This window comes from Ambystoma mexicanum, chromosome 13 (genome assembly GCF_040938575.1).
Source record: "Ambystoma mexicanum isolate Mex_15411 chromosome 13, UKY_AmexF1_1, whole genome shotgun sequence".
Classification (NCBI taxonomy): Eukaryota; Metazoa; Chordata; class Amphibia; order Caudata; family Ambystomatidae; genus Ambystoma; species Ambystoma mexicanum.
Genome location: NC_090938.1, coordinates 442,205,723 through 442,232,753, shown reverse-complemented (window position 1 = coordinate 442,232,753; position 27,031 = coordinate 442,205,723). Strand labels below are relative to the sequence as shown.

At 48.7% G+C, this 27,031-nt stretch overlaps 1 protein-coding gene across 1 annotated transcript in view; it reads right to left on the bottom strand.

Annotated features, from left to right (window-relative positions):
* Nucleotides 1-27,031, bottom strand: part of PLEKHM1 (pleckstrin homology and RUN domain containing M1) — a 351,512-nt gene that overhangs the window by 257,051 nt on the left and 67,430 nt on the right. The window contains exon 3 of the mRNA XM_069634062.1: nucleotides 16,221-16,311. Within this exon, the coding sequence (XP_069490163.1) occupies nucleotides 16,221-16,274 (54 nt within the window). The 5' untranslated portion in view covers nucleotides 16,275-16,311. The remainder of the gene's footprint in view (nucleotides 1-16,220; nucleotides 16,312-27,031) is intronic.

The window sequence follows — 27,031 nt, the reverse complement described above, 5'->3', positions numbered from 1 at the left end:
CGGCACAACCAGGCCAAGTGTGAAATGCGGTTATTTGGCACAATCAGGCCATCTGGCACAATCAGGCTAAATGTGAAATGCTGCTACCTGGCACAATCAGGCTAAGTGTCAAATGCTGTTATTTGGCACAATCGGGCTACCTGGCACAATCAGGCTACCTGGCACAATCAGGCTACCTGGCACAATCAGGCTACCTGGCACAATCAGGCAAACACTTTTTTTTTTTAAAACCTTTATTTCTGACAAGACACAACAGCATACATTTTGGGACACATCTCAAATTACAAAACATTGTTACATTTCATACTATAATGCTAATGCCAATACCAGTACCAGATGCCAAGCAGCGCTAACCTCTAGGGCCAGGGAGCATTGCATAAATACTCCAATCTGCTGGAATGCGGGAGGGAAATTAAACAACATAGCAGGGAGACACATGTCCTCATTCACGTTGTTTTCACATTGTTAAGATGGGATCGGAAGTGAGCCCACGAGTCGCTTGGTCTGGCTCTAGTAGGAAGAGTTGATATATACATACTTTCACATTCCTGAACCCATGTCAATGCATTTAACCATTCCTTCAAGTTAGGGGCAAGTTTGTCTTTCCAATGCTGGAGGATAGATCTGTTGGCAATCATTCAGGCACAATTAGCAAATGTGCAAGTCTCGCCATTGTGTATCGTTGGCCAAGTGCTAAAAAGTAAACCCATAGGTTTGTATCCCAGGTGGATGTCCATAACACTGCACAGTGCATCATTGACCTGAGACCAGTAGTTCTGTAATGCGGGGCAGTACCAGAACATGTGTAAGTGGTCAGCTCTGACTGTCGAGCACTTGGGGCACAAACCGGTTTGTGTATTGGACATTTTAGCCAGTCGAGCCAGCGTAAAGTCGGTTTAGTATTTTGAATTGTAGAAAGTTAAATCTGAAGTTAAAGGACACTTTTCTGGTGTGCATACACATTTGTGTCCATTGCCCATCTGTGAGGTTCTTTTGACCAGGCGGCTCTTATGTTGGATGTCAGTGGGGTGTGGGGGGTGGGGTGGGTGTTAGGGAGGAAATCTTGTTCCTGGATCATCTTGTACAGTGTTGACATGATGGGTCTACAGTTAACAGTTAGCAATGTAAACTACGCTTGGGGTTTCCGAAGGTTCCGATAGGATGCCCATCTAGTTGATATGGCCGCCCTTAATCTGTAGAATTGTAATCTCTACCCACTCGTGTCCGTGTGCCCAGGTCTCCATGTGTCGAGGGTAATGAATTTGCCCTCCGGAAAGAGGTCTGCAAGGAACTTGTATCCCAGGTTTCCCCCATTTTGTATGTATTGATGTGTCCCATGTCGGTATGATCTCTGGGAATGTCCATAGCGTTAGCCATCTATTATAGGGTTTTGTATCGCCTGTAATGAAAAAATATCATCCGCCACGCTCGTAGTGTGGCCAAGACCGGGTCAAATGTGCAGTTGTCTCTGTTGGTTTAGCAATAGTGTTAAGATTTAAGAGCAGAGTCACCGGCCGCAATGGCCTTGAGTTTGTAATGTGGAGCAGGGGGTCTGGGGGGGGGGGGGGGTCGGTGGGGGAGATACCAAATACCAATAGGTTGCATATTGGGCTTCAGATGCTATCCAATACAGCTCCAAGTTTGGCCCACTTGTCGCGGACCGCCCCAGCATGTCAGAGGAATTGGGCCAATTGTCGCTGCAATTGAGAGAAGAAGCCTTTCCCTGGGAGTGCTTGCCATTTGTTCATTTTGGTTTCGGAGTATGATCTCAGTGAGTCATAGTTGTCATTATGCAGAGATTTTCGAGACCCAAATACCGTTACCCCCAAATATTTTATGCTATCCGGAGCCCAGCGGAGTGTGCCATTAGTGAGAGGAAAGATCTCTGACTTTGAGGTGCTGATCGTGAAACCGGACAGTTCACCAATAATTACTATGTCTTGTATGATTAGGGAAAGGTTGGACTGGGGGTCGCTATAATATTCCCTAATGTACACTGCCACAGGCTCAATGGCCAGGGCGAAGAGGATGGGAGAGAAGGGGCAACCCTGTCAGGGTGCCTCTTTCCAATTGAAATTGGGAGGATGTGTGTGAGTTGACCCCGGACCCTAGCAAGTGGACGAGTGTTTAACAGTTGATGTATTGTCGCATATTGGGGCCTATACCCATCTCCTCCAATGCTAGAAACATGTAGTCCCAGGCAACCATCTCAAAGGCCTTTTGGGCATCTATCGTGAACGCTACGGCCTGGGTACCCGGGTCCAGTCTAGCCGTTATGTTGAAGAGTCTCCTAATGCTAAGTGAGGTGGATCTTCCGGGAATAAATCGCACATGGTCGGGGTGGACAAGCGTAGGAATCAGGGGAAGGAGTTCATTGGCCATTGCCTGAGAAAATATTTTGGTATCACAATTTATGAGGGAGAGGGACCTGTAGGAACCGCACTCGTTCTTGCGTTTGCCGGGCTTGGGCAATACCGTGATCACGGCTCCTCTTAGGGATTCTGGAAGGGCGTGATGCAGTAGGGACTCCTCCCACACCTGCAGAAGGATCGGAGATAGTACAGCGGCATATTCCTGGTAAAATTTGGCCGTCAGGCCATCTGGGCCTGGTGCCTTATTCTTGGGGAGTGATGCAATGACGGTCATAATCTCTTCGAGTGTGAATGGGAGTTCAAGTTCCTCCCTGACTTGGGGATCCAAGAACGGTAATGAGACTTTCCGGAGTAAGGCCTGTATGTCAGTAGTGCCCTGACCCCCCACCCCCTTCCTTCCCCATAACCACCCCATTGGGCCAAATGGCCTCAGGAAACCACAAGTTGAACAAAATCATTTAGCAGCTGGTAGTGGGAGCGCAGTAACCATACAGCCTTAGCAGGAGTGCAGGGAGATTGTCCCTTTCAGAGTTTAGTATGACGACGAACGGCAAACTTCCATTTTCACGTCTCACAAATAATAACATTGAACTTACAGATAGCACAAATGACATAATGCAAACAGTATCAGTCGTTTTCATCTATCTGGATTTCCGGACCATTTGGCACAGGGATCTGTGCCTCAGTAAATTTAATGGCTTCACTCGGGACAGTGAAGAAGTAGAGTTTGCCCCGGAATTGTAGTTTAAGTCTCACATGGAACAGCATTGCCAATTCTATGTATCTTTCTCGTAGTCATTTCTTTACCAAGTCAGGAAAGATGCAGATAGTCTGGGAACCCAGTTTCAGTTCTTTCTTTTTTCTGGCGATTCACAGTATCGCGTCCTTGTCCCAGTAACTATGGATTTTTGCAATTATAGGCCTGGGATAGACTCCGTGCTTTGGTTTCGGGTGCCAATGCCCTATGTGCCCTCTCAACGGTGAAGAGCGGGGACAGATCTGGTTGATCCAGGAGGTCTTTAAGCAGTTTTTCAATAGCCCGCTCCATCTTGCCATTGAAAGCATCTTCGGGGACTCCCACAATGTGTATATTGTTCCTCCGGGAGCGCGATTCTAAGTCGTCACATTTGTTCTTAGTTTCATCTTGTTGGAAAGCGTGGCCACTGTTTCTTGCCGCAAACAGATATTGTTTTTGTTAGTGCTTATTCGGTTTTCCCCCTCCGTTATGCGGGCCCCTTCATGAGCCAGCTGGGTTTTGCCTTGACCTCCATAATACCCGATAGGTCAAGTGGGGATGTGAGGGGAGCATCTCAGTGTCTGCAGCGGAGTGACCCAGGAGCGGATGATCCTGGTGGCTGGCATCCTTGAGTTGGGTTGATTTAGCAAATGTATCCATCGCCCCATTTTTTTCTTGTTGCCAAAACCTTTAGTCATATTAGCCAACCGCAGCGTGTGCCTAGTAGATAGAGCAGTGTGTGTGCCACACCATAGGAACTTCAACTGGTGTTGCATACCAGTATCACGGCACACAAAGGGGGGGGGGGCGTGTTTGGGGGTGCTTGTGGTGTCTAGTACAGCCCAGGGTTTCCTGCACACTTGGCTGCACCCATACAGGTCTCTCGCTGGTGTCCCCTCGAATTCAGTGCTGCGCTTGCCTCAACACGTGCGTAGGCGGGCGATTTGCACCTCCTCTCTGAAAGGATCATTTGTACGTCACTGTGGCAGAACCCGCCCGTTGGGTTTAGAATGTAGAGCCTTTTAGGGCCCTCTGGTGACTATGCATGCACTCTATCTGTGCAATGGTGAGCCAGACTTCCACCCCTGAGAAAGTAGAGAGAGGGCCCCATCAGGCTGGGATGGCACTGTGTTGGATGTCATTAAGAGCAACTGCCCCCTTATTACACCCTGTATTCTAGCTCGCCCGTAGCCCACACCAGTCTCAATTTTGTTATTTGGGCTTTGGTAATAGAGTTCAATTCTAGGGGGGGGGGGTCCCGCTCCCAGTGGCGTCGTCCGGTCCAGGCCTCAAAAGGACATCCTATGGGATACAGTGTGTGTTAAACATGGCCTGCCGGGTAAATCTGCAAGTCCTAGGCCCCAGGCAGCTAGCACCCCACAACTAGGGACGGAATCCGCAGGCGCTGATGTGGCTCGGCGCCGGCTGCAAAGCCCAAGCCAGAGAGTGCGTTTGTTTAGCTGTGGTGGGAGCCACACCGAGCTGGTGCAGCAGCTCCCCGAACCGCGGCTCCTCCTGATGCAGGGGGGAGAGTGCAATATTGGCACAGGCGATTTCGGGCAAGGGTTGTCACTAGGCCTGGGGTCTCAGGACCGGGATCGCAAGTGCCGTTTGGTGGCAGTGGGTGGTTGATATGCCCCTTATTGTTGAGGAGTGAGTACGTTCGAGAACATTCGGGAGCAGGCTCACCTCTTGACCGCCGGTCTGCTGATGTCATCTGAGCTGAGGCGAGCCACTGGAGGACTCGGGCTCGCTGGATTCCCCCGGTGTCCGCAGCATGAGTCTCCAGGCAAGATTGAACCGTTCTCGGCGCAAGGTTCACAAGTTGGTTCAGTCCATGCGGTGTATAGCCGTAGAGCTCGCCTGCAACCTGGCAGTCAGGGCCGCCCGCTCCTCGCTGTCCCTTGCCTGGTCGCTGGGGCAAGGTCTTACAGGGGGAAATGGCGCCCGCACTCGCGCCAGCGGACATGGTCGGTGCCCCGCAGTCAAACCCCTGCAGTGCCACCTCACAGCAGCCGCCCACAGCAGCAATGGAAGGGGTTCAGAGGTCGCTGAGGCACAGGGCCTCACACTCGGCCTCTCGCGGCTGGAGCCCAACAAGCCGCTCCACTCACACAGCCTCAGTGTCACCACAATGCGCTGCTTTCCAGTTGGATCACTCAGTTCACAGGGCTCGGCAGCTCGCAGGACAGCAGATGTACCAGGGTTTCCCCTTGCTTTTCCCTCAATTCAGACTGTTTTGGACTAATAGTACTACCAGATGTATCGATTTCAGCCGTGGCACGGAGCCATTGGGGTAAACAGCCATCTTCACTGGCTGCTCCACAGCGCCCCCCAATCAGGCTAAATTTGAAATGCTGCTACCTGGCACAATAAGTTATCTGGCACAGTCAGGCTAAATGTGAAATGCTGCTATCTGGCACAATCAGGCTAAGTGTGAAATGCTGCTATTTGGCATAGTCCGGCTGTCTGGCACACCAGGCTATATGTGAAATGCTGCTATCTGGCACAATCAGGCTACCTGGCACAATCAGGCTAAGCGTGAAATGCTGGTATCTGGCACAATTAGGCTAAGTACGAAGGTAATAAAGATGGTTTGGGTTGGCCAGTTTAATGGGGGACAGTAATGGCTGCACCCCCTGCCCGTAACTGCACTTAGTCAGTGGCTGATGGTTGTAGTTGGTTGATGGTTGCAGGCCCCACAGGGTAACACGGTCTGGAGTTGTCTCTGCAGACGTCATCCTTTGCCTCGGGTCCTTCGCCGCCCCCGCAATGTGCAATGGGCTGCCCTAGAGGATGATAGAAGAGGGCTGTGCTGCCCAATCCATGCTGGTTTGGCTTGTGAAGGGAGGAGTGAGGCGTAACCAGGCAGCGAGCAGGGAGTGAGGCGGAACCAGGCAGTGAGGCGGAACCAGGCAGCGAGCAGGGAGTGTTAATGTTAAAGGACATTTGTATTGCACATGATCACCACCGGAGTGGTCCCCTGGCGCTCTGGCGGCTCTGAAAGATGAAGGGAGGGCGAGTTACTAGGAAGAAGCTGGAAAAGTGCAAGAGAGCAGTGATGTGCTTTTGTCGGCCTCAGCCCGGTGGGTCCGTTGGCTGGGCCTGGGGTGTTTGAGACCGGTAGTTGCCGTGTACTGTTGTGCGAGTCTATGTGTGTTTTTTGTTTTGTTGTTGCAATGTAGTGCAGTTTGTTGTGCTGTAGGTTTGTGGTTGTGTTTGGTTTGGAGTTTGAGAGGTGTATCCAGAGTGGGAAATTGTTAGTGGAATGAGAGGCAGGGGAGGACTACGGCGTGCAAGGCGCCGGAAAATCAACAAATAAATTAAAATCCAAATGGAAAATGGGTCGCTGGCCCAGGGGCATCCACTCTGTCTCACTCACCCCAAAGATGGATGCAGAACATACTATCCTCCTCCTATCATTCCCATCCTGAAAAAAAAAAACCTGCTAACCCCCTCCTGGCCTCCAACTTCGCCCAATCTCTTTTACCTTTCCTCTCTAAGCTCCTTGAACGTCTAGTATACTCCCAACTCTCTACATTTGTCTCCAACCTCTCTCTCCTCCCCCCTACTCAATCTGGATTTCGCCCTAAACATTCCACTGAAACTGCTCATCTCTGTCCTCAACTCCCTCACTGCTCGCTACTCCAAACTCTCTTCCATTCTCATTCTCCTTGACCTCTCTGCTGCCTTGGACACCGTAGACCACCCCTCAACACTGTGTCTTGCTTTGGTCTCAAAGGGTCTGTCCTAAACTGGTTCTCCTCCTACCTTTCCAACCACTCCTTTGCTGTCTCTTGGAGCGAGCGTTCCTCCTCCACCCACTCCCTTGAATTTGATGTTCCCCAAGGCTCTGTACTTGGCTGCTTCCTTTTCTCACTCTATATCTCTTTTCTAGCTCCTATCATCTCCTCGTTCGGAATCTCTTACCATGTCTACGCTGACGACAACCAGCTTTTCCTCTCCTCTTCTTTCACTCCTGACATCCACCTCAAACTCTCTTCCTGTCTCACTGCTTTCAAAAACTGGATGTCCTCTCACTTTCTCACCCTCAATACAGACAAAACAGAGGTTTTATTTCTTCCCGCCAACACCCTTTCTCCCCCTTCTGCCCCCCTCTCCATCCTCTTTCCCCCCTTCTCATCTCCCCTTCTCTGGCTCTGCCCGCAATTTAGGCCTCCACTTTGATTCTAACCTCTCCTTTACTCACCACATCTCTCTAACCTCCCGTGCTTGTCGTCCATCTCTACAATGTTCGTAGAATTCACTCCTCCCTCACCTTCCATGCCACCAAACTTCTAATTTCCTACCTCATCTTTTCTCGTCTATTCTACTGCTCGGCTCTCCTCTCTGGTCTCCCCAGCCTCTCACCTGTCCCCCTTCAAATCCCTCTACCACTCTGCAATCCGTACTCTTTGCTCTCTCTCTCTCTCCTCATGATTCCATCTCGACTTCACTTTCCTCTCTCAGTCCACTCTCCTTGCACTCCCAACTTAAATTCAACTTCCATCTCTTCACAATCTTGCCCTCCCTACCTTTCCTTCTACTCTCCCTCTCCGATCAGCTGACCACTTCCTACTCAATATTCCTCCTCCTTCTTGCGCCTCTTCCCGATATGTTCTTTCCAGCTCGTTGCCCCCCTCCATTGGTACTCTCTACCTCTACCTATCCGCTCCATCTCCTCTTACTCTTCCTTCCGCTCTTCCTTAAAATCCCACCTACTTCACCCTCTCTCCTGACTGCACTTACTACTCCTCCCTGCTCCCCAGAACCCAGATTCTTAATTTAATGTACTTGGCAAATTGTTCTACATACTGTTCTCGTTGTTTTGACTCATGACTTGCACATATTGCTTCTATTGTATTTTTGTTGTTCTTATGTGAAGCGCTTTAGACTAAAGCGATATATAAAATTGAACAAAATACAAATACCCACTTCAGAAAGTAAAACAAATGTGCTAGCTAGTGCTCCCCTCCCTTCACCCCCCCCCGCATACATTCAAAACCATGAAATGTAGAATGTTACTAACAAAATATGTTAATAAAGCAAATTAGCATCTGGGACAGGGGTCAGCGGGGAGGTGCAGACCATCACGTTGCTCGAATCTCAGGCGGAATCCCAGGATGCAAGCCCACGTTCTGAGCAACCTGGTAGTTGCATCCCCAGCCCTGCAATCTTCCTCCCACCCTTCCTTCCATGAACATCATTTTCCCAGTCCATCTCACCTCCACTTACCGGATGGCTGGGGCGGCAGCAGTGGCTGCCCACCCCCACTGCTCCAGACTTCCTTCTTCATGCCAAAAGGCAAATGGAAGAGGGGTTCTGCTTGGAGCCCAGCCTTCCAGCCCGATGGGGGTCCTCTCTAGGCAGTTTTTTCTATGAACGAACAGGACCCACATCGCTATCAGGACCCCTGGTTACCGGATTGGCAACCTTGGGCGCTAATGGCAATAGGAACGCGTTCCATGGGCTATACCAGAGGTAATGTCCCATTTAACTCTGGTTGCTGGGGAAACCGGGGTGGGGGCGTGGCTTGCTATGGAGCCGTGAGGAGAGCCTGAAGAGAGCTCCTGGGGCTGATCGTTATGGTGATGCTATGGCACATGAGCAATAACGGAATCCGCAACATGTTCGTGTGTGTGAAAGGCTGGGGTGCATCTGTGCAGTGGTTGCATGTTTTGATGGCCCCAGCTGGCTGCAGCTGAACCGAGACGGTGCGAGTGGTGGCGGCAAGATGGCGACCGGCGCAGGGCTGGTAGGCACCCCAACACTGAGGAATGAGAAGCTGAGGAGGAGTGGAACGTCCACTGAGGGGGACCTGGTGAGATAGCAGTGACTGACACATCTGCCCAGATTGCCCTGCTGCAACACAATAGAGCCCAATGTTCGGATGGTGAGGCAGGTGAGAGACTCAGAGGGTGGACAGCAGAGACGACGCTGCAGTCTTCGCTCTGGGAGATAGCCGGGTCCAGTGGAAGAGTTGCGCATCACATAGCTCGAGAATAACAAGTCCCGAGTACACTGAAAGGCGGCTTCTGGGGTGAAATACATTGAGGGACAGCTGATGGCCCGTGTGGTGGGTAAGCAAGCTGCGCGGGACCATGCAGAGGTGGATGGGACCAGTGAGGGACAAAGAAGATCGACGCCAGTGAGGAGAGATCTTGGAGGACCCCGGCTCTTGCGCCACTATTGGGGGAAAGCTGGAAGGAGAGAGCATGGCCCATATACCACCTTATAGGCCGGTACAGCTGAAGGGCACCGGAGCTCCTTTTTACCCACGGAAACGGAGGTGGCGACAGGCATTGGCCACTCCTGTGGAACACACACCGGAGGAGGGTATGGCCTGTTTGCCACCCCATGGTTCGCCAAGACTTGTTGAGCATCGGAGTACCTCCTGCCTACTAGAGTAAAGGCAGCATAGGGTGCTAGCCCTGCCGTGGAACTTATAGCTTGCTGGCCGGGCCAAATAAGTGTCAGATTAACTGCTGGATTGCCGTCCCGGCCCGCAAATACTGTGCAGGAATGCCGATAAGGTAGGGGGGGTTGGGCCACCCTCGCAGGTCAGAGAGCATGCCAGACAAGAAGATTGGACCAGTGCCTGTGCCTACCTGCGCTGGAAGTTTGCATAGGAGCCATGAGGGGCGTCAAGGACACGCAAGGGTGGTGGCAGTGAGGCACATGAGGGTCGCACTACAAGAAGTGGTTTGTGGACCCTGGGCTAGGCATTGTCCTGGGTGGCGCTCCTGGACAACTGATGGTGGGTGTTGTTAAGGAACTCTGCAGCCAGGTGGGAAACTGGAGCGCAAGCCTGGCGCCCTACAGCTGTGAGGGGGACAGAGGCGCCACCGTTGATTACTCGAGTGCATCAGGATCATCAGCTCGAGAGAGGGTAAATGCCCCCCACTGTGGGTGGCCCGTAACAGCACTACGCTGAGATCCTGTGGGGTGAACAGAGAGGCGGAAAGCTCTGGGTTATTGTGAGGGACACGCTGCACGTCAGAATTAACACCACTGAGAAGGGGTCTCTTTGTGGGCCAATCTACCTGAAAAACTCAGCCTCAACGTACAGTAGGGTGCCTGGTAGGGGACAGTGAGGATCAAAAAACTTGCTTACCGCTTGGACACATAAGAAAGCTCAGATGCTTTTGAAAGCTGCCAAGTTGAGAGCCACCCAAACAACCATGGACACCTTCGCTAGGAGCCTGAGGCAAGCGCCAGCTGCGGATATGTCGTCATCTAAGGAGAAGGAATGGGACCGCATTGAGACACACAATCAAGTGCTGCTGGCTATTGCAGACCTAAAGGCTGCACTGGGTACTCAAATACAAGTGGTCAGGACAGATGGCTGCCTGTTAAGTCAGGATGTCAGAAGCCTGGCGGAGCGGACCTCGAATTTGGAAACCCAAGTGCAGGAAAACACAAGGGGCTCCAGAAAACGAGCGAAGAGGTCCATATCCTGAAGCAGAAAGTTAGTCTACTCGAAAGCAGACCGGAGGAGGCGGAGGGGAGGGCCTGCAGAAAATGTCCGTATAGACGGCCTGCCTGAGGAAGAAGGTGGTAGCGACCCCACTATGTACGTGGAGAACTTGTTTCCAAGAAATAGGACCTCACTCAAGGCTTCACTATTGAATGAGGTCACAGAACCTTCACAAGATGACCACCTCTGGGTGCACCCCCCAGGCCCATAATTGCAAAGGTCCTGAACTACAAGTAATGCAAAATGATCCCGTCTTTCTCCAGACAGGCGGGTGACCTACGCAGAGCCTCGGCAGATTTGGCTTTGTACCCAGACTACACCTTTCAGGTGCAGAAAAGCAGAGCGCAGTTTTTGTCAGTTAAGTCACTACCGAGGTCGGCCGGCTTGCGATATATATTGATTTATCCAGCACGCCTGAAGGTCTTGTATAACAACCATGCCCTGTTCTTTGATCTCCCCGGGGAGGTACAGGATTGGATGACAGAAAATATACTCTTCAGGAGGCGATACAAGTACCTGGGACGAGGAGCAAGGAGCCACGGGATCGGCAAAGAATGACTGATGAGACTGGGCCAGGAAATGTCTCGCTTGCTTGTGCCCATCATGACTAGGGTGCCGGTTGGGGGCCCCAGGATGAGCGGGCCATCACTTAGGATGCTACAGTGTTTGGGGTAACCCTCCCCTGCCTTTAAGGACTCCTCTGGCCTACACTTGATGGTATTCTCCCATGGGGGGGATACACACCCCCAATGAGGGAAATTGGGCCCATGGCAGAAGATGCTGGGACCTCTTTGCTGGGTCTTTGCCCCCCCCCCCCGCTGTGTGGGGTTTGCTTTTTCTTTGCAATTTTTTGTGCACTTGTTTTTTGAGCCTGCCCGCAAGCCTCTGGTATCTACACCACTGGCGGCTGCGATAAGCGGATTAGCCCGAGCATGAGTGATTATATGGGGCAGTTGTTTTTGGGTGTGGGAGTTGGGGGGCGGGGTGGTAGTCATTATGGGGAACGGTTCACCCGTACGAATGCCCGAGGTGTACTTCGGTAGGGAGGTTGTCTTTTGGTAGCTGCTCTGTGGGGACACACAGTGCCTGCTGGGTATGAGAGGGTCAGAGGGGGATGCGGGGGGGGGGGGGCAGTTTTATCAGTATGCAAAAATGAAGGGCTGGTGTGGTTAATGTACTTACCTGGAATGTAAAGGGCTTGAATAATTTTGTGAAATGGAGTAGTTTTTTCCTACCAGAGGAGGGATTGCGTTGCTGCAAGAGACACACAACAGAAAAACGAACCTTGCTGTCCGGTAGATGGCATGGGAAGGTGTTTGGTTCCCCTTATTCAGTATGCGCCAGAGGGGTACGGATTTGGATATCACCCGTGGTACCCTTTAAGGTCACAGGTTAAAACTGAAAACGAAGGCAGAATGGTGTATGCCCCCAACCAGACTGCTGCATGGTTTTTCCAATCGTTACACCCAAGGCTTAGTCCCTACAGGAACAGCAACGTAATACGGGGAGGTGATTTTAATTGTACTCAAATCCAGGAAGAGATAGATCTGACACCAGACACTCCAGATGCGCCCCACAGACCAGGTCCCTACAGAGCCTCCTGACAGCATTCGGCCTGATACACATCTGGAGGACACTGCACCGGGACAGTCCACACCAGGATTGACTGTTTTTTTTATTGGTCAGGAGATTGCAGATTCACACTTGCCGAGTACAAAGGTAGGTCATTGTCTGATCATGCACCCCTCCAACTGCAATGGAAGTATGCGCCCCCTAAAATCCCCAAGTGGAGGCTCAGAAGTGAATGTTTACATGACATCCCATTCTGCAACCACATAAAAAAAAAGTGTATGTGCATCATAACATTGGCAGCGTCCCCAGTGCAGGCACTGTATCGGAAGCCCTTAAGGTTGTCATTAGGGGTGCTGCCATTGCAGAATCCAGCAGCATTCAAGCCAGAGTGGGAAGAGTTAAACTCAGCGGAGGGCCAGATAAAGAAGGTGGAACAGTCCTGTGGGGGTCAGAATGGAGAGAGCGAGGAGGCAATGACGTTAAGAAATAAGTGTATAGAGTGCTGGGAACGACTAGAGAAACATAATTATGCTTAGTACATTGAGAGACAACAAAAGGAAGGAGATAAGCCAGGCAGGTTGCTTGCATGGTTGTACAAAAAGGGGAGGGGAACCGGAGTCCAATCCGCACAACACAAATGCAAAATGGGGATCTATGACATACACAAGTGGGGATTAATGAGGCCTTTAAAGAATTTTACAATGCCCTTTACCAGGAAGGGTCACAGGTATCACCTACACACATAATGGAAATGCTAGACGGGAGAGACCTCCTTTGCTTAAGTCAAGAGGCGATTCACAGTTTGGAAGAGCCCATAACATTGGAAGAAATACGATGCACGATTAGGACATTGCCTACAGGCAAGACCCCAGGTTCTGATGGCTTGCCCGGAGAGTTCTACAAAGAATATTATAGACGAGCTTGCCGCTCAGCTCCTGAGTGCATTTACGGACTCCTATAAAAAGGGAGTTCTCCCCCCCCCTCAGCCTGGGAGAATCGATTATTATCCCGCTCCTTAGACCACGAAAGCCGCCCACGAAGTGCGACTCGTACAGGCCCCTATCCATGCACAATCAGGATAGTAAGATATTGAAGGTTACACTGGCGAATCGGGTGAAAAAGGTGATCCACATGATCATTCACCCTGATCAGACTGGCTATGTGCCAGGCAGGAATATGTGCTGGAACCTGTGAAGGCTACACCATGTCATAAATAGCATGTCAAGGTGTTTGATTCAGTGAAGTGGGAATGGCTATATGCAACGTTGCAAAGATTTGGATTTGGGAGGACATACTTAAGATGGGTGTGACTGATTTACACCCGACCAGTCGCAAGAGTAAAGACTGGTAAACATATTTCGGACTTATGGGAACTGGGAAAAGGGACTAGACAGGGGTGCCCGTGGTCTCCATTGCTTTACATCCTGGCCATGGAACCGATAGCGCAATACTTGAGGTCAGCATACCGTGAGGTGGGCATAGTTATAGATGGTGTTTGCCACCAGATATCAATGTACGCTGATGGCACCTTACTGTATATCCAGAATCCGGGAGATAATTTAGAACCGATTATGGCAGCCCTGTCGCTGTTTGAGGGGTTGCCAGGAATAAAGATCAGCATAGATAAGTCCTCTCTGTTCCTGTTAGCAGGCTTGTCCGGAAAGAGAGCACTCACTCCCAGTTTTGGCACTACAGTGGACGGTGGACACGTTTATGAATGAATGGAAGTGTGCATAACTCTGAGTTGTTTCTTCATTGTCGTGGTATTGATGTGATACTTCTCTGTATTACCAAAAGCAGGCTGATGTGTGTTTAACCTGCCCAAATAAGGAGGTTCCCTCCTAGTGGATCTCTTACCCGTCCCATTATAGCACTGGCATTTCCGAGGGTCATTTTGAAAGGAAGGAAAGGGTTGACAGCCTATAAAAGGCAGTTGGAACAGAAAGTTAATTGTGAAAAGGGAATGGGGGATCCCATGTCTCACCCAAGGACATCCTCTCCCCACTCCCCAAGTCTCCGCCACCCAGGTGATGCTCCCTCGCAGATCCACCCCCCAGGGTCAGAATCCAAAAGCAATGGTCTTTCCCTGGCCATCTAAGCAGAGGCTGTTGGGGGGGGGGGGAGTAAGTAAGGATGCCCTCAGGTTCCTCACACAACCAGATCTAGAATATGCAGTAGTCCAGAAAGGGAAAGACATGGATGGTCTCCATCCAGAGGTGGATTGCCACCACCATCAGCAATTGCATGAACAAAAGAGCTGATGCCAACTTGAAAATCAGAAACAACTTTGTAATATACTCCCACCGACTAATCTCTCAGGGGTTTAAAAGGGGGCAATGCATGGTGGGGGTTCCAAAGATGCCAACAATCTTTCTTCATCAAGGGCCTGAAGGATCTGTGACAGAGCCATAATTTTGAACTTATTTCCTGGGGTACTTGCTCAGCCTCCAAATGTCTAGTATGGGCTCCAGCCCATCCCATTTCTTTCAGACATAACCAGCCCATCCCATTTCTTTCAGACATAACTATCAGGAGTAGCAGTACAGACCATGCTCCTGGCAGAGAAACCAGCTCTATAGCATCTTTAAAAGTTCTGTGAACTCCTGGCTCAAAAAGTGGAGGGCGGAAGCAGCTCCTTGAAAAGAAGACTGTAAGCATGGTCCGATTAAACCTGCCTCCAACGCTGTAGAATGGCTGAAGTCCTCATTAAGGGGGATAAGACTGACCCAGGGAGCATATAAGCACTGCTCGTGGAACAGCCATGAGAAGAGACTCTACTTCTGCCAGGCTAAACATTTGTTACAGAGGCAACTATTTTTGTCTTGCCCATGGAAAAGCCTTTCAGTAAAGAAAAGGACCTGGCCGTCAGGGGCTGCCGAGTTGCAGAGGTAGATGAACTCCATGACTTGCGGTCCACCTGGATGGCTTGAACATCTTCTGGAACGAATCGGCTTTAGTACCAATGAGATGTTCAATGTCACATGTTAATTTGCTCTAGATGTGGGCCGAAGAGCCAGAGTTTTGAATCAAACTATTCCGTCTAACAACCACACTTCCCACCATGGACCTGCCAAGGGAGTCCACAGTGTCGATGCCAGCATTCTGACCAGCCTTGCTAGCAGCAATCACTTCTAGCAGATGTGTTTTACATTTTGCAGGCATGTATTGCAAGGTCTTCTTTACCACATACCCTGGAGTGTGCATATATCTGAGCGTGCATTAAACATTCGTAGCTCAAATCCAAGACAGCTCAGAAAAAAGCCGTCAACCCAGGGAATCAAGCTACTGGGATGGAGCTGGTCATGTGGTTGCACAGTTGACCCCTCCACCCCCATCACCCCCGCACCCACTCTTTAAAGATTATGTAGATCCAGTCTTATGGTGGAGCTATTGAAAAAAGAACTCCGTGGGAGGAGGTTATCGAGTAGAAATGATCAGCCTTACAAATAAGGGGTGCATCTACCACTTTTACGCCCTAAAAAAGGCAAATACTAACAGAAATCGAAATATGGAGTAAAAATACTCCCAACAAAAAAATAGGATACAGACACCCAGCTCCATGGATACTTTTATACAAGCAATGCATGTAGTACTACAGGAGGAAAGTACTATTATTACTGCCTGATCAGAAGAAGTAAACCTGTATATTTGAATGTACATGAATAACTAGGTGCAAAAACATTACAATAACAGTTCCGTTTTAAAACATTTTTAGCTGCTTATTAAAAACTCAAATTGGACTTACATTTTTACTCGCTAAAAATTCTGTTACTCTCAACTTTAAAAAAATACTAAGTAAAATGCTCCCACCTCTGATCGTATCTGGAGTACTGGAAATGTTTCCCAATACTAAAATAATGGACAAGCACACATGAGAATCATAAAACTGGCCTTTAAATATTACTGCCATATATGGCATATGTCTCAGATTGTAGAAATCCAGCGTAAGTTCTCATTAAGCATGCAGTAATTTCCAGCAGCTTGAAAACACTGCATCCTAAGAGATGATGCAGCTAAGTGAAGCACCAATGGTAGGATTGTTTGGCATAGGGAATTTGGTTACCTGTTTAACGTCTCTCGGGTCCAACACATTTTCAGGAGTTTGCGTCGACAGCATATTTTCCTCTTTCCACTTCACAGTTTAATCACAACACCTACAAGAAAAAGCAGTGGATGCTCATGCAAAACTTTTAATTGGCTGCATTGATGTTGCAGTTATATAAATGAGGTACATGACACAAAAGTAGGACTTCTTTAGAATCCGGTATCTCAGGTCAGTCAACTAAAACAATTCTTGACAATCACCATTTGTTAGTTTGCGTTTGATGCACCCAGTGAACTGACCATCAGGCGTGGGGCACCTACTTTGAACACAGGTGAGGGCTAGTGCAGGGTCTTATAGGCTCCCTTAATGTGGGAACACATGCGAAGCGCATTAAGCAATAGCCTCACATTTCTATACAGTGCTATATATGCCAAACTCCCCCCCCCGCCCCCTTCTAGAGAGCTGTATCCTTCAATATGAACACAGATAGAGTTGTGAGCTTAACTAGTAGAGCTATCTGCCCGAGAGGCCTTTAAAGAGCAGGCAAAGGTATTGAAATTGAATTGTGTCTGACAGAGTTGGTACAATTCAATTTGGGTACGGTATACTGGTCTTCTTTTCAGGCTGTCCTTCTCCCACCTTACCTACACTATACACTGGAAATACAGCATAGGATTTTAAAGCACTCCCTAGAAATGTGTTTGCAGCCACAGTTCCCAATCCACAAAGGGTCACCAAAGCTCTTTACTATTTCAAGGTCAATAAATTGAGCTATAATAAATTGTGAAATATTCAAGTGCTTAGAAGTAGGAAGAATCAGTCATTCAGTGGTATATAAAAAATGTGAACGTATGCTGTGCCCTCTGACCATGCTGAGCCTATATTAAAGAGGAGGTGTTAAACCCAGAGGGGCAAATGTCCTAACTGGCCACCAATCGTCATACCTGAACAAGTTGAAGTGAGGTTTGAGGCGGCTCTTAGTCTTCCCATCAAAGCGACCCTGGGTCCTTATATCTCAAGCAGCCTTTTCTCTGAACCAAACGTTTTTACCTCTTGTAACATTTAGCACATGGGCAATGGTAATAAGTGGAGCCCCGAGACTGCTTCTTGCCCTCCTCTGTCAATTCACTGATCCTTGTTGCACAAGGGGCATAATGCAAAAGAGCCAGATAGAAAGACAAAGCTCTCTTCCTTAATCCTATTGCACTCCTCCACATCAGCGAGCCTCCACATTAAAAGCACTTCAACCTGGAAGACCTTGGGTTCTTTCTATCCGATAAGCGATCACGTGTCCCCGCCAAAACCCATTGAAGCATATCCGCAGTCAAGAGCTTGGCATAGCCAACCTGCATCTATAAACACCACAGGTTTTGCATCCATCTCAGTCACCTGCACCAAGGCCAACAAAAAGTAGACAGCGCTATATAAGGCCACTTTATATATCATGCAATCTCAAATGCAAGGGATTAGAAGTTGAACCATTGTTCATCAGCTTATCTTGAACGATTACTATATACAAAAGTGCTAATAATTGTGTTTAGGACCTTGTGATTAGCGTGCAGCCCTTTACCATTAGAGGCTGCTTTGACTAGAACAGTTTCCCAACAAATAAAATGTTAACTTACTTTCCTAAATGCCATCTCTTGGAAGTAGTTTCACCTTTATACTCCCTTTCAATTCATTGTTTTTACATGTATAGAGTGCACTAAACCCAAGGGCATCAAGGCTCTGTTACAGCTCGAGTTACAGGAACAGTTATTTTGAAAGGAAATAAATTGTTCGAACATCTCAGGCGCTACACTCAAGAGTCACGTTTGCAAGTGTTTTCTTAAGGCCCAGTAGGATGGTTTGCCTCAAGGTATGAGGGAGGCCTTGCTAGTGTTTTGCTGCTATTACTGGGAAACGGGCACCGCAAACCTTAGATAGTCTGAATCTAGGCATGAGGAGGCGATTAGCATTAACAGTCTGGTTGGTCTCTTAGACTGGGCTTTGTTGATTTTCTGCAACAGTTACGGCGATGCAGAGTTGGAAAGCACCTGTGGGTGATCACAAGCGTTTTAAAGGTCATCCTGCCCATTATGTGGAGCCAGTGGGTGTTTCTGCTTATGGGGGTAATGTGAGCTTGTTAAGTGCAGTATGAAGTGCATAGTTTTTGAATGATTTGCATTTTATGTATGTTCTGGGTTGAGGTGCTTACAAAGAGGGTACTGCAGTAATCTGGTCTTGAGACAATGACGGCTCGGGCAACAGTAAGGCAACTGTCAGCTGAGAGGAATGAGCTGCATGCGATAATGAGTTTGGTAGGGTGAGCTATGAAGGATGCAATAGCATTAACTTTGCACGCTAGACAGAGTGAAGCATTCAGGTACACTGCAAGTGTCTTTACTCAAGAAGAGGATGTGATTGAGATGCCGGTGAAGGTGGAATAAAGCTGGTCAAGGTTTTTGAGCACCGCCGGAGATCCTACTAGGAAGATTTCAGTTTTGTCATTGTTCAGACAAAAGATATTGTGTGGCCATCCAAGCCTAGATTGTTTGGTAGACTATTGATGGGGCAGAGTAAGCAACTTGATTGCCGGAAGGGGAAGGACGACTTTGGTATCGCCCATGTAATTTGTGCCAGTAGTCTAGAAGGTGAAAGAGAGGTTTGGTAAAGATGTTGTACAAGGTGGGGGAGATGCAGGAGCCTTGGGGGAACGCCACAGGAAATAGGTGGGGGGGTGGGGCAAGAGTCTAGCATTATCGATAAAGACTCCAATGGATCTGTTCTCAAGGAAGGAAGCGATCCAACTTGTTGCTGCTGGCAAGAAGTTCGGTGCCAATATGAGGTGATGGCAGAGTATATTGTGGTCTACCAGGTCAAATGAGGCCGAGGATAGAGGAGTAATAGTAAGGCTGGTTTATCTGTGTCCTTGATCTCGGCCAGATGGTCATTTAAGTCAAGCAAGCTTTTTGCCAACTGTCTTTTTAAACGATATTTCAATTGAATTTTACATTTCGGATATAAAAAACGGAGAAGGACGATGCCCTGTTTTGGAGAATGCAATACATTCAAAATGAATCCAGCACAAAAGAAAAATACACATACTGTGTTTTAGTACGTGGATTCTGTTGGGGGGCATTAGGGGGATAATCTCATCAATATTTATGAGGTAAGAGATGCTTCCTTTAAGAGTAAAATCAGAAAATGTCACTGTAGAGCGGCCACGCCATCACAAACTCAGAGCTGAGAAGACCCTCAATCTGCACTGAATCTGAGCGCAAACACCTTGGCTCTACGACTCTGCTTTCTCCCCTCACACAACTCTATGCGCCGTATTTGGCAGTCCCGTTGCAAGACCCCCCGCCCCCCTTGCCTTTTTAGTATATTTTATTTATTATTAGTTTTTATTTATTTATTATTATTATTATTATTTTTTTAAAACACGTGTATTGCAGAGAATCCGTTTTTTTGCCTTTCAATTTGGCAGTCTAGTTGTGAACCCTTTAATTTCCCCCATACTGGCTTGTGTTTTTTTACGTTCACCTTCATTGGTTAATTCAAGTCACATGTGCTTAGAAAAGCATTATGCTTGCCCTGCTGCCAACTGAGCTACAGCATAGCTTCTGCGAAAACTTGTTGAGCCTTTGATTGCCAGTTAGGTCTGGCTGACGAATTTACCATCTCGAGTGTTCAAACCTACGAACAAGATCAATGCTTAGTTCCAGAAACCAACAGTTTCACAAACAAAACCTCGACACATGTAGTCGTGAAGAGTGGGGTCTAAAGACCCAGTGAACGTGTGGGATGGCAGGTCAGGGGTGGGTGTCCGGGAACAGTGGTGTCAGCCTGGCAGAAAGATCCTTGACCAAAAAAATAAAAAATAAAAAGGAAAAGCAGGTATAGGTGGCAAAGGGATCGAGAGGAGCAACAGGGAGGACAACAAACATCCCAGAGGTGAGCACCAGAACAACAGAGGCAGATAAGGCAAAGAAGTGCAACCAGCCTTGGAGTGGGCCACATGCTCTGGAAGCTGTGCAAAGGGGATGAAAATAGGGAACAGAATGTGGGGGACAGAGAGTGAGCGGAATAGCTCTGCAGACGAGACCAACATAAGGGGGGAATACTACCCTTTTCATAGACAAGGTGTGGGGAAAACCGATTCATGTGACAACGTAGGCTTCATAATTACACAACCGTTGGAGTGATCTTTCTAAACCTATTGTGAATCGGAGGTTCTGGCACGAGCAGATTTCCCGCAACTTCCAGGCCTTCTAGTGTTTGGTAGTGGGAAGCGAAGCCTCATTCGCAGATCAGTACATATGCTTTTGCCAAAGGATACAGAAAGAGCAAAGCCATTCAGGACAACGGATAATCCAAATTACGTGTGATGGGAATCAGAAAGAATAATCTATTTATACATAAGTTGATTAACTGGAAAAACAACAGGCTTTTTACAATGTGCAAAAGGAGCAAACAGGGCCAAATCTGCTGTGTAGGGTGGTTGCTACTGAAAAGAGTCTACAACACCTTAAAGTTCTCTGTACTTTTAAAAGAGAAGAAATATCAATGTTCAAATTAGCCTGGTCCCACTCACAACCACAGTCCAGCAGCAAACGACTAGACAATTTCCGCCAAACAGGAGTGCCAACAGCAACCCCAGACACGTGCGTCTCCTGTTGGGAGTCATCAGTAAGGTGTGGCTGTTGCGCCCTGCTTTACAAGGTACAGTCCACATCCAAATATCCTTAAATACGTTGCCGTGAATATACTTTCCCAATTGTCACGAATGTCTGCTATGACAGCCAGTGACTTGTCAACATTGTCGCTCTACAGAGTCGGCTTCAGGCAATCTGTGGCTGCTGATGTCATCTTTCCCAGAGAACAACAACCGCCTCTATATCCGGTCACAAGGCACTTCCCAATCTAGGCATCACAAGTACATGCACCTGACACAGCGAATCCGAGGTTGCCTACTGAACCTGCAGGAGGCCACGGCTGATCAGAACGTGAAGGCAACCAAAGAAACATGGGACGGCTTCCAAGACTCAGCAGGTCTAGAGTTCACGAGACGTCCTTGGCTGCATTTCAAGTCGCTGTCCCCACTCCGATCTCACACAGGGCTGTAAACACAGGCACCACGCAATTCAAGTGACTGAGAAGCGTGCTCTGCAGAATAGTGAAGCGTGATGCTAGTTTGATCCGTGGAAGGCCACGGTCTTGCCAACTTGTAGAGAGCAACAGCGTATTTTTAAGGAGCAGAAAAACACAGGCCCTTTAGGAAACCTTCGTTTACTACATCAGGAAATCGCATTGACATCCAGACTAAAATATGTGCCAATGGCAATCCCTAAAAGAGGACAATTTTCCACAGTATCACCCCTCGTCTTAAAAGCCCATACATTTTAAAGGTAATACACTGCCAGCGAGAGTGGTTTATTCTCATTCGAAAATTGCTGTCATTTTCCAAGAACCGCATATAGTCCATCACACGTCTAAGCATTACAATATGAGGTGCCTCATTAGTGAAGTCAACAGTAAGGGTTTTCTCAGTGGACTAACTTTGCTGAAGATGTGTGCGGGGGGAGGGCATAACATCTAAAGGAAAGGGGTACCCTGCCAAATGAGGGGGACAAACACTCTGCTGTATAATTTACCCCACAAGATGGCTGCCCTTCATAAGTGCTGCAGAGTTCCTGCTTTGATAGACTGCTACAAGTCTTCCCTGACTTTGCTTAATTATCCAATGTGGTTGCCCAAAACGAATGCTGGTCCCATGTCTTGTCTGGTCCATTCGCCACCATTTGGCAGATTTCCATTTCAATCTGCTTTTTCATTTAATCTTTGTGTTTATGCCACCAATCATGTGGTGCCCTCATATATGGCTACTAACCTATATGGAATGCCACTGGTTCTGCAATAGAGTAACTGAGCAGATAATGTAAAAAGCACTATAAACCAGATTGGCAGTTTTTCGTTTTGGCTATAAAGTGGCGCCAAAGTGGCACCTATAAGCTGAAACAGTTAGGAGTACATGGAAATTGCATATGAAGAGGGATACAAAGCTTGCAGGTGTTCAGTCATTTACCCGGCCATTGGCTACCGATGGCCATGCTAATTTCGATGGTCATTCCTACCCACTTCCTGCCCCCTACATGCCCAAAACACACCCTCCTGGGAGCTCTTTGAACTATATGCATCAAGGCTTACCATCAAATGTTGTGCTCCAAGTGCTTGGCAGTGTTTTCTTCTTTTCTTTAAGCAGCCTTCTGGGAGTAAATGACTTAATTGGAGCTGTAAACCAGCTACTCATGTAATAAAAATGTCTTAACCAGGTTGCCTTCACCCACTATTTAAAATCACTATACATGAACTTCATTATGTCCTGTTAAAAACAAGAATTGGCAAAGCCAACAGTTTTGGCTTGTGTATAACTATTAGGCATTTGCCAGGCACTGCTATTATGTGCCCAGGTACTCCCACTATTTTGCAGCGGGTACTATCAAGGACAGTTATTACCACTATTCCAGTGCCTGGCAAATGCCTTTTCCATGCCGGTAAAACATCCAAAACTGTTGGCATTGCCAATGCTGGTTTCGTGTGTAGCCGCTGCGACTGCACACGTCTGTTTGCAGCTCTTGCTGCATGCTGTCAGTGTTCCTGGCATGCAGCATTGCTTTTTGAAGGAGGACTTCCTGTAACTTACTTTTCATGGAATAACTTGGGTTCTAGGTCTTATTGTAGCAGGCTTCAACCCTAGGGTGTACTACTACATAATATGATTACAAGGGCCATCCCAACCTAGGCACAACATATCCAAACACCTGACTCAGCACTGCACTTCTGGGGTTACCAACTGAAACTGCAGGATACGCTGGCTGGGCACAACATGAAAACAACTGAGGCTATGCAGGACAGCTGCCGGGGCCTCCACGTCAAGGATTCGCTAAGAGAAGCTGGTTCCACTTCAGGTCACTCTCCACACTCATAGTACTCTCCTTCAAATGCTAGACAACGCCATGCTGTAAACAGACTCATTTGAAGTGGCTGGTAAGTGTGCTGTGCAGAACAATAGCGGGCCATGAAGCCAATGTTGGAAAGGAAATTAACCTATTCCACCCCCCTAGGTGCTTTAGGGTGAGGCGAGTCCCATGAAGAGATCTGTGGTGTTCCAGAAGGGTGCAGGGGGGTGTACTAAGAGGCCCCACATTACCATAATAGTAAGCACATTTTAGATGTTTATACTTAGTGTGTGCATATAAGCAGACGCCATTTTTTAGCTATGGCAGCGCATTAGACGCAGGCCGCAAACCTGATGAAGAAGCTTGACTAGGACCAAGCTCTGAGAGAGAAACCTACACTGCTAATTTCCACAAAACTCTTTGTTCTAAAACTATTGTTGATATGTTTATCCCGAGAAAGAATGCATCCTGCAAGGCCACGAGACAGTACTAGGCGCCTTGCTGCCCATGTTATCACAAGCCAGTGCAAGCCTCCGACCCCCACCCAGCCAACTAGGAGTTAGAGCCCCTACAACTGTCAGAATCTCAAGAACCCTGAATTCCGAGCTTCCAGCTGACCCAAGGCCACCAACCATTAACCCTTTAAGTGCCATGGGTATTTCTCCCCAGTGCCAGGGCCTTTTTTGGTGATTTTGGTATGTTGCCATTCAATGGCTTGTAACTTTTTTGTTACATGAGATATCTCGGCCAAATTTGGCTCCTCTTTTTCCCCACATGTAGGCGGTCGTAACGCCACCCAGGAATCCCAGGTTGCTGTAGGGGGGTGAGAGAAAATAAGGAAAAAGGTGCGAAAATGTTGGGTTTTTTCAAAAAATGACAATAAAATGATGTACAAAGAAGCCTGTGGTTTTTTCCTTGTAAGAGCTAGGAACAAATGGTTTGCTGTGCTGAGTTCCCCAATTTCGTGGCTTTCAGGAACAGGTTGAGCGGAAATGGAAAAAAATTATTTTGATGTGGTTATCAACCGTTTTGTGAGAGGTATGCGATTTTTGCCATTTTTGCCAATTGGACATGCATGGACGGAATGGAAGAAAAGGGCAGGAAAGCCAAATTGGAGGACAGAAAGGCATATATTTCTGAAAAGTAGACAAAATTCCAAGTTTAGGAAGGGGCGATTTGCATAGGTCAGGCAACAACTAGGTAGGGGAAACTGCCATCGAATGGGGGAAAAGCGGGAAAATGACTGAAAAAAAAGTTGTGTTGGACATGGTTGGCTTGGTACGGCAATGGCTTCTATGAATTTTGAGAAAAGCAATGCTCCGCTACATTCCCCCGGCTCTTGCAGTTAGGAGAGCATACAATTTTTGTAGTGTTTTTACAAAACAAGCAATACCACAAGCCAAACACTGAGCCATGGTACACAGGAGTTTTACGCTCACGGCCTGACCAGACGCACTTAGCATGTGTAAATTGGGAAAACCAATGTGGTGAGGAACGGCAGCCATACGTTTTTTGAAAGAGCACAGGCAGACCTTTTCAAGGGTAGGTGACTTGTGCAGGTTACAAAAATGTATGGAGGCTAAAGCAGCGACTAAATGTAGGTCACATTTGGGAAAAGAAAGGGTTGTGAGACAAAGGGCACCAGAAAATGGGTCAAAACGTTATGAAAACCACACAAACACAACACATGGCCTACCGTCCCGCGTTCCCACAGGTGTCCCGATGAAAACGGTACCCCACATGTGTGGGTGCACCTGCCTGGCCGCCAAGGGGAAAGCCTAAAACACAAGTAACCCCAAGTCTGTTTTCAGAGCGAAATCTCAGACATTCTGCTGACCGGCACAACGTAAAGATATGGGCCTCGGGTGTCCAAGCCACCGAGGAAAACGGAGAACCCCATGCATTTCCGAAAAGAGGACACCCGTGGGAATCTGCAGAGGTATGATTTGCGCACATCGGCCCAGAATTTATTACCCAGACACCCCCGCAAAGTCCGAAATGTTGGGAAAAACCGCTTTTTCTGCACATTTCGCTCGACGCACCCATCGAAACACGCCCCCCAACGACACATGGCCTACCGTCACACGTTCCCACAGGTGTCCCGATGAAAACGGTACCTCACATGTGTGGGTGCACCTACCTGGCTGGCAACGGGCAAGCCGAAAACGCAAGCAACCCCCAGTCTGTTTGCAGAGGGGAATCTCAGCCATTCTGCCGACCGGCACAACATACAGATATGGGCCTCGGGTGTCCAAGCCACCGAGGAAAACAGGGAACCCCATGCATTTCCGAAAAGAGGACACCTGTGGGAATACGCAGAGGTATGATTTGCGCACATCGGCCCAGAATTTATTACCCAGACACCCCCGCAAAGTCCGAAATGTTGGGAAAAACCGCTTTTTCTGCACATTTCGCTCGACGCACCCATCGAAACACGCCCCCCAACAACACATGGCCTACCGTCACACGTTCCCACAGGTGTCCCGATGAAAACGGTACCTCACATGTGTGGGTGCACCTACCTGGCTGGCAAGGGGCAAGCCGAAAACGCAAGCAACCCCCAGTCTGTTTGCAGAGGGGAATCTCAGCCATTCTGCCGACCGGCACAACATACAGATATGGGCCTCGGGTGTCCAAGCCACCGAGGAAAACAGGGAACCCCATAAATTTCCGAAAAGAGGACACCCGTGGGAATCCGCAGAGGTATGATTTGCGCACATCGCCCCAGAATTTATTACCCAGACACCCCCGCAAAGTCCGAAATGTGGGGAAAAAAACGCATTTTTCGCACATTTCGCTCGACGCACCCGTCGAAACACGCCCCCAACAACACATGGCCTACCGTCACGCATTCCCACAGGTGTCCCGATGAAAACGGTACCTCACATGTGTGGGTGCACCTACCCGGCCGCCAAGGGGAAAGCCTAAAACACGGCTATCCCCCCAAAGGGTTTGGGGAGGCAACTGACAGATTTAGGCCTGGGGTGCTTCAGCCACCAAGAAAAACAGGAACCCCCATGCATTTCTGAAAAGAAGACACCCGTGGGAATCCGCAGAGGTATGATTTGCGCACATCGCCCCAGAATTTATTACCCAGACACCCCGGACTTTGAGGGGGTGTCTGGGTAATAAATTCTGGGGCGATGTGCGCAAATCATACCTCTGCGTATTCCCACGGGTGTCCTCTTTTGGGAAATGCATGGGGTTCCCTGTTTTCCTTGCTGGCTTCAACACCCTAGGCCCAAATCTGTAGGTTGCCCACATGAACAAATTGTGCTGTGGCGAAAGGCTTGGGGTTACCAGCGGGTTACCCTTTTCCTTTTGCGCCCCCGGTAGGTGCACCCACACATGCGAGGTACCTTTTTCGTCGGGACACCTGTGGGAACACGAGAAGGTATGACATCTGCTGTTGGCGACGTGTTTCGGTGAGTGGACACAGGGAAATGTCTCTGAAATTGGCCGGAAATGAAGACAATTCTCAGACATTTCGCTCTGGTCACCCACCGAAACACACCGCCAACAACACGTGGCCTACCTTCCCGCGTCCCCACACGTGTCCCGATGAAAACGGTACCTCACATGTGTGGGTGCACCTACCGGGGGCGTAAAAGGAAAAGGGTAACCGACTGGGAACCCCAAGCCATTCGCCACTGCCCATTTTGTTCATGTGGGCAACCTATAGATTTGGGCCTAGGGTGTCGAAGCCAGCAAGGGAAACAGGGAACCCCATGCATTTCCCAAAAGAGGACACCCGTGGGAATCCACAGAGGTCTGACTTACGCAAATCGGCCCAGAATGTAATACCCAGAACCACCAGCAAAGACCCACATGGGAGAAGAGTGCCCAAGGCCAGGGATATTACCGCCGACTTTGCTGGAGCCCTGGCTG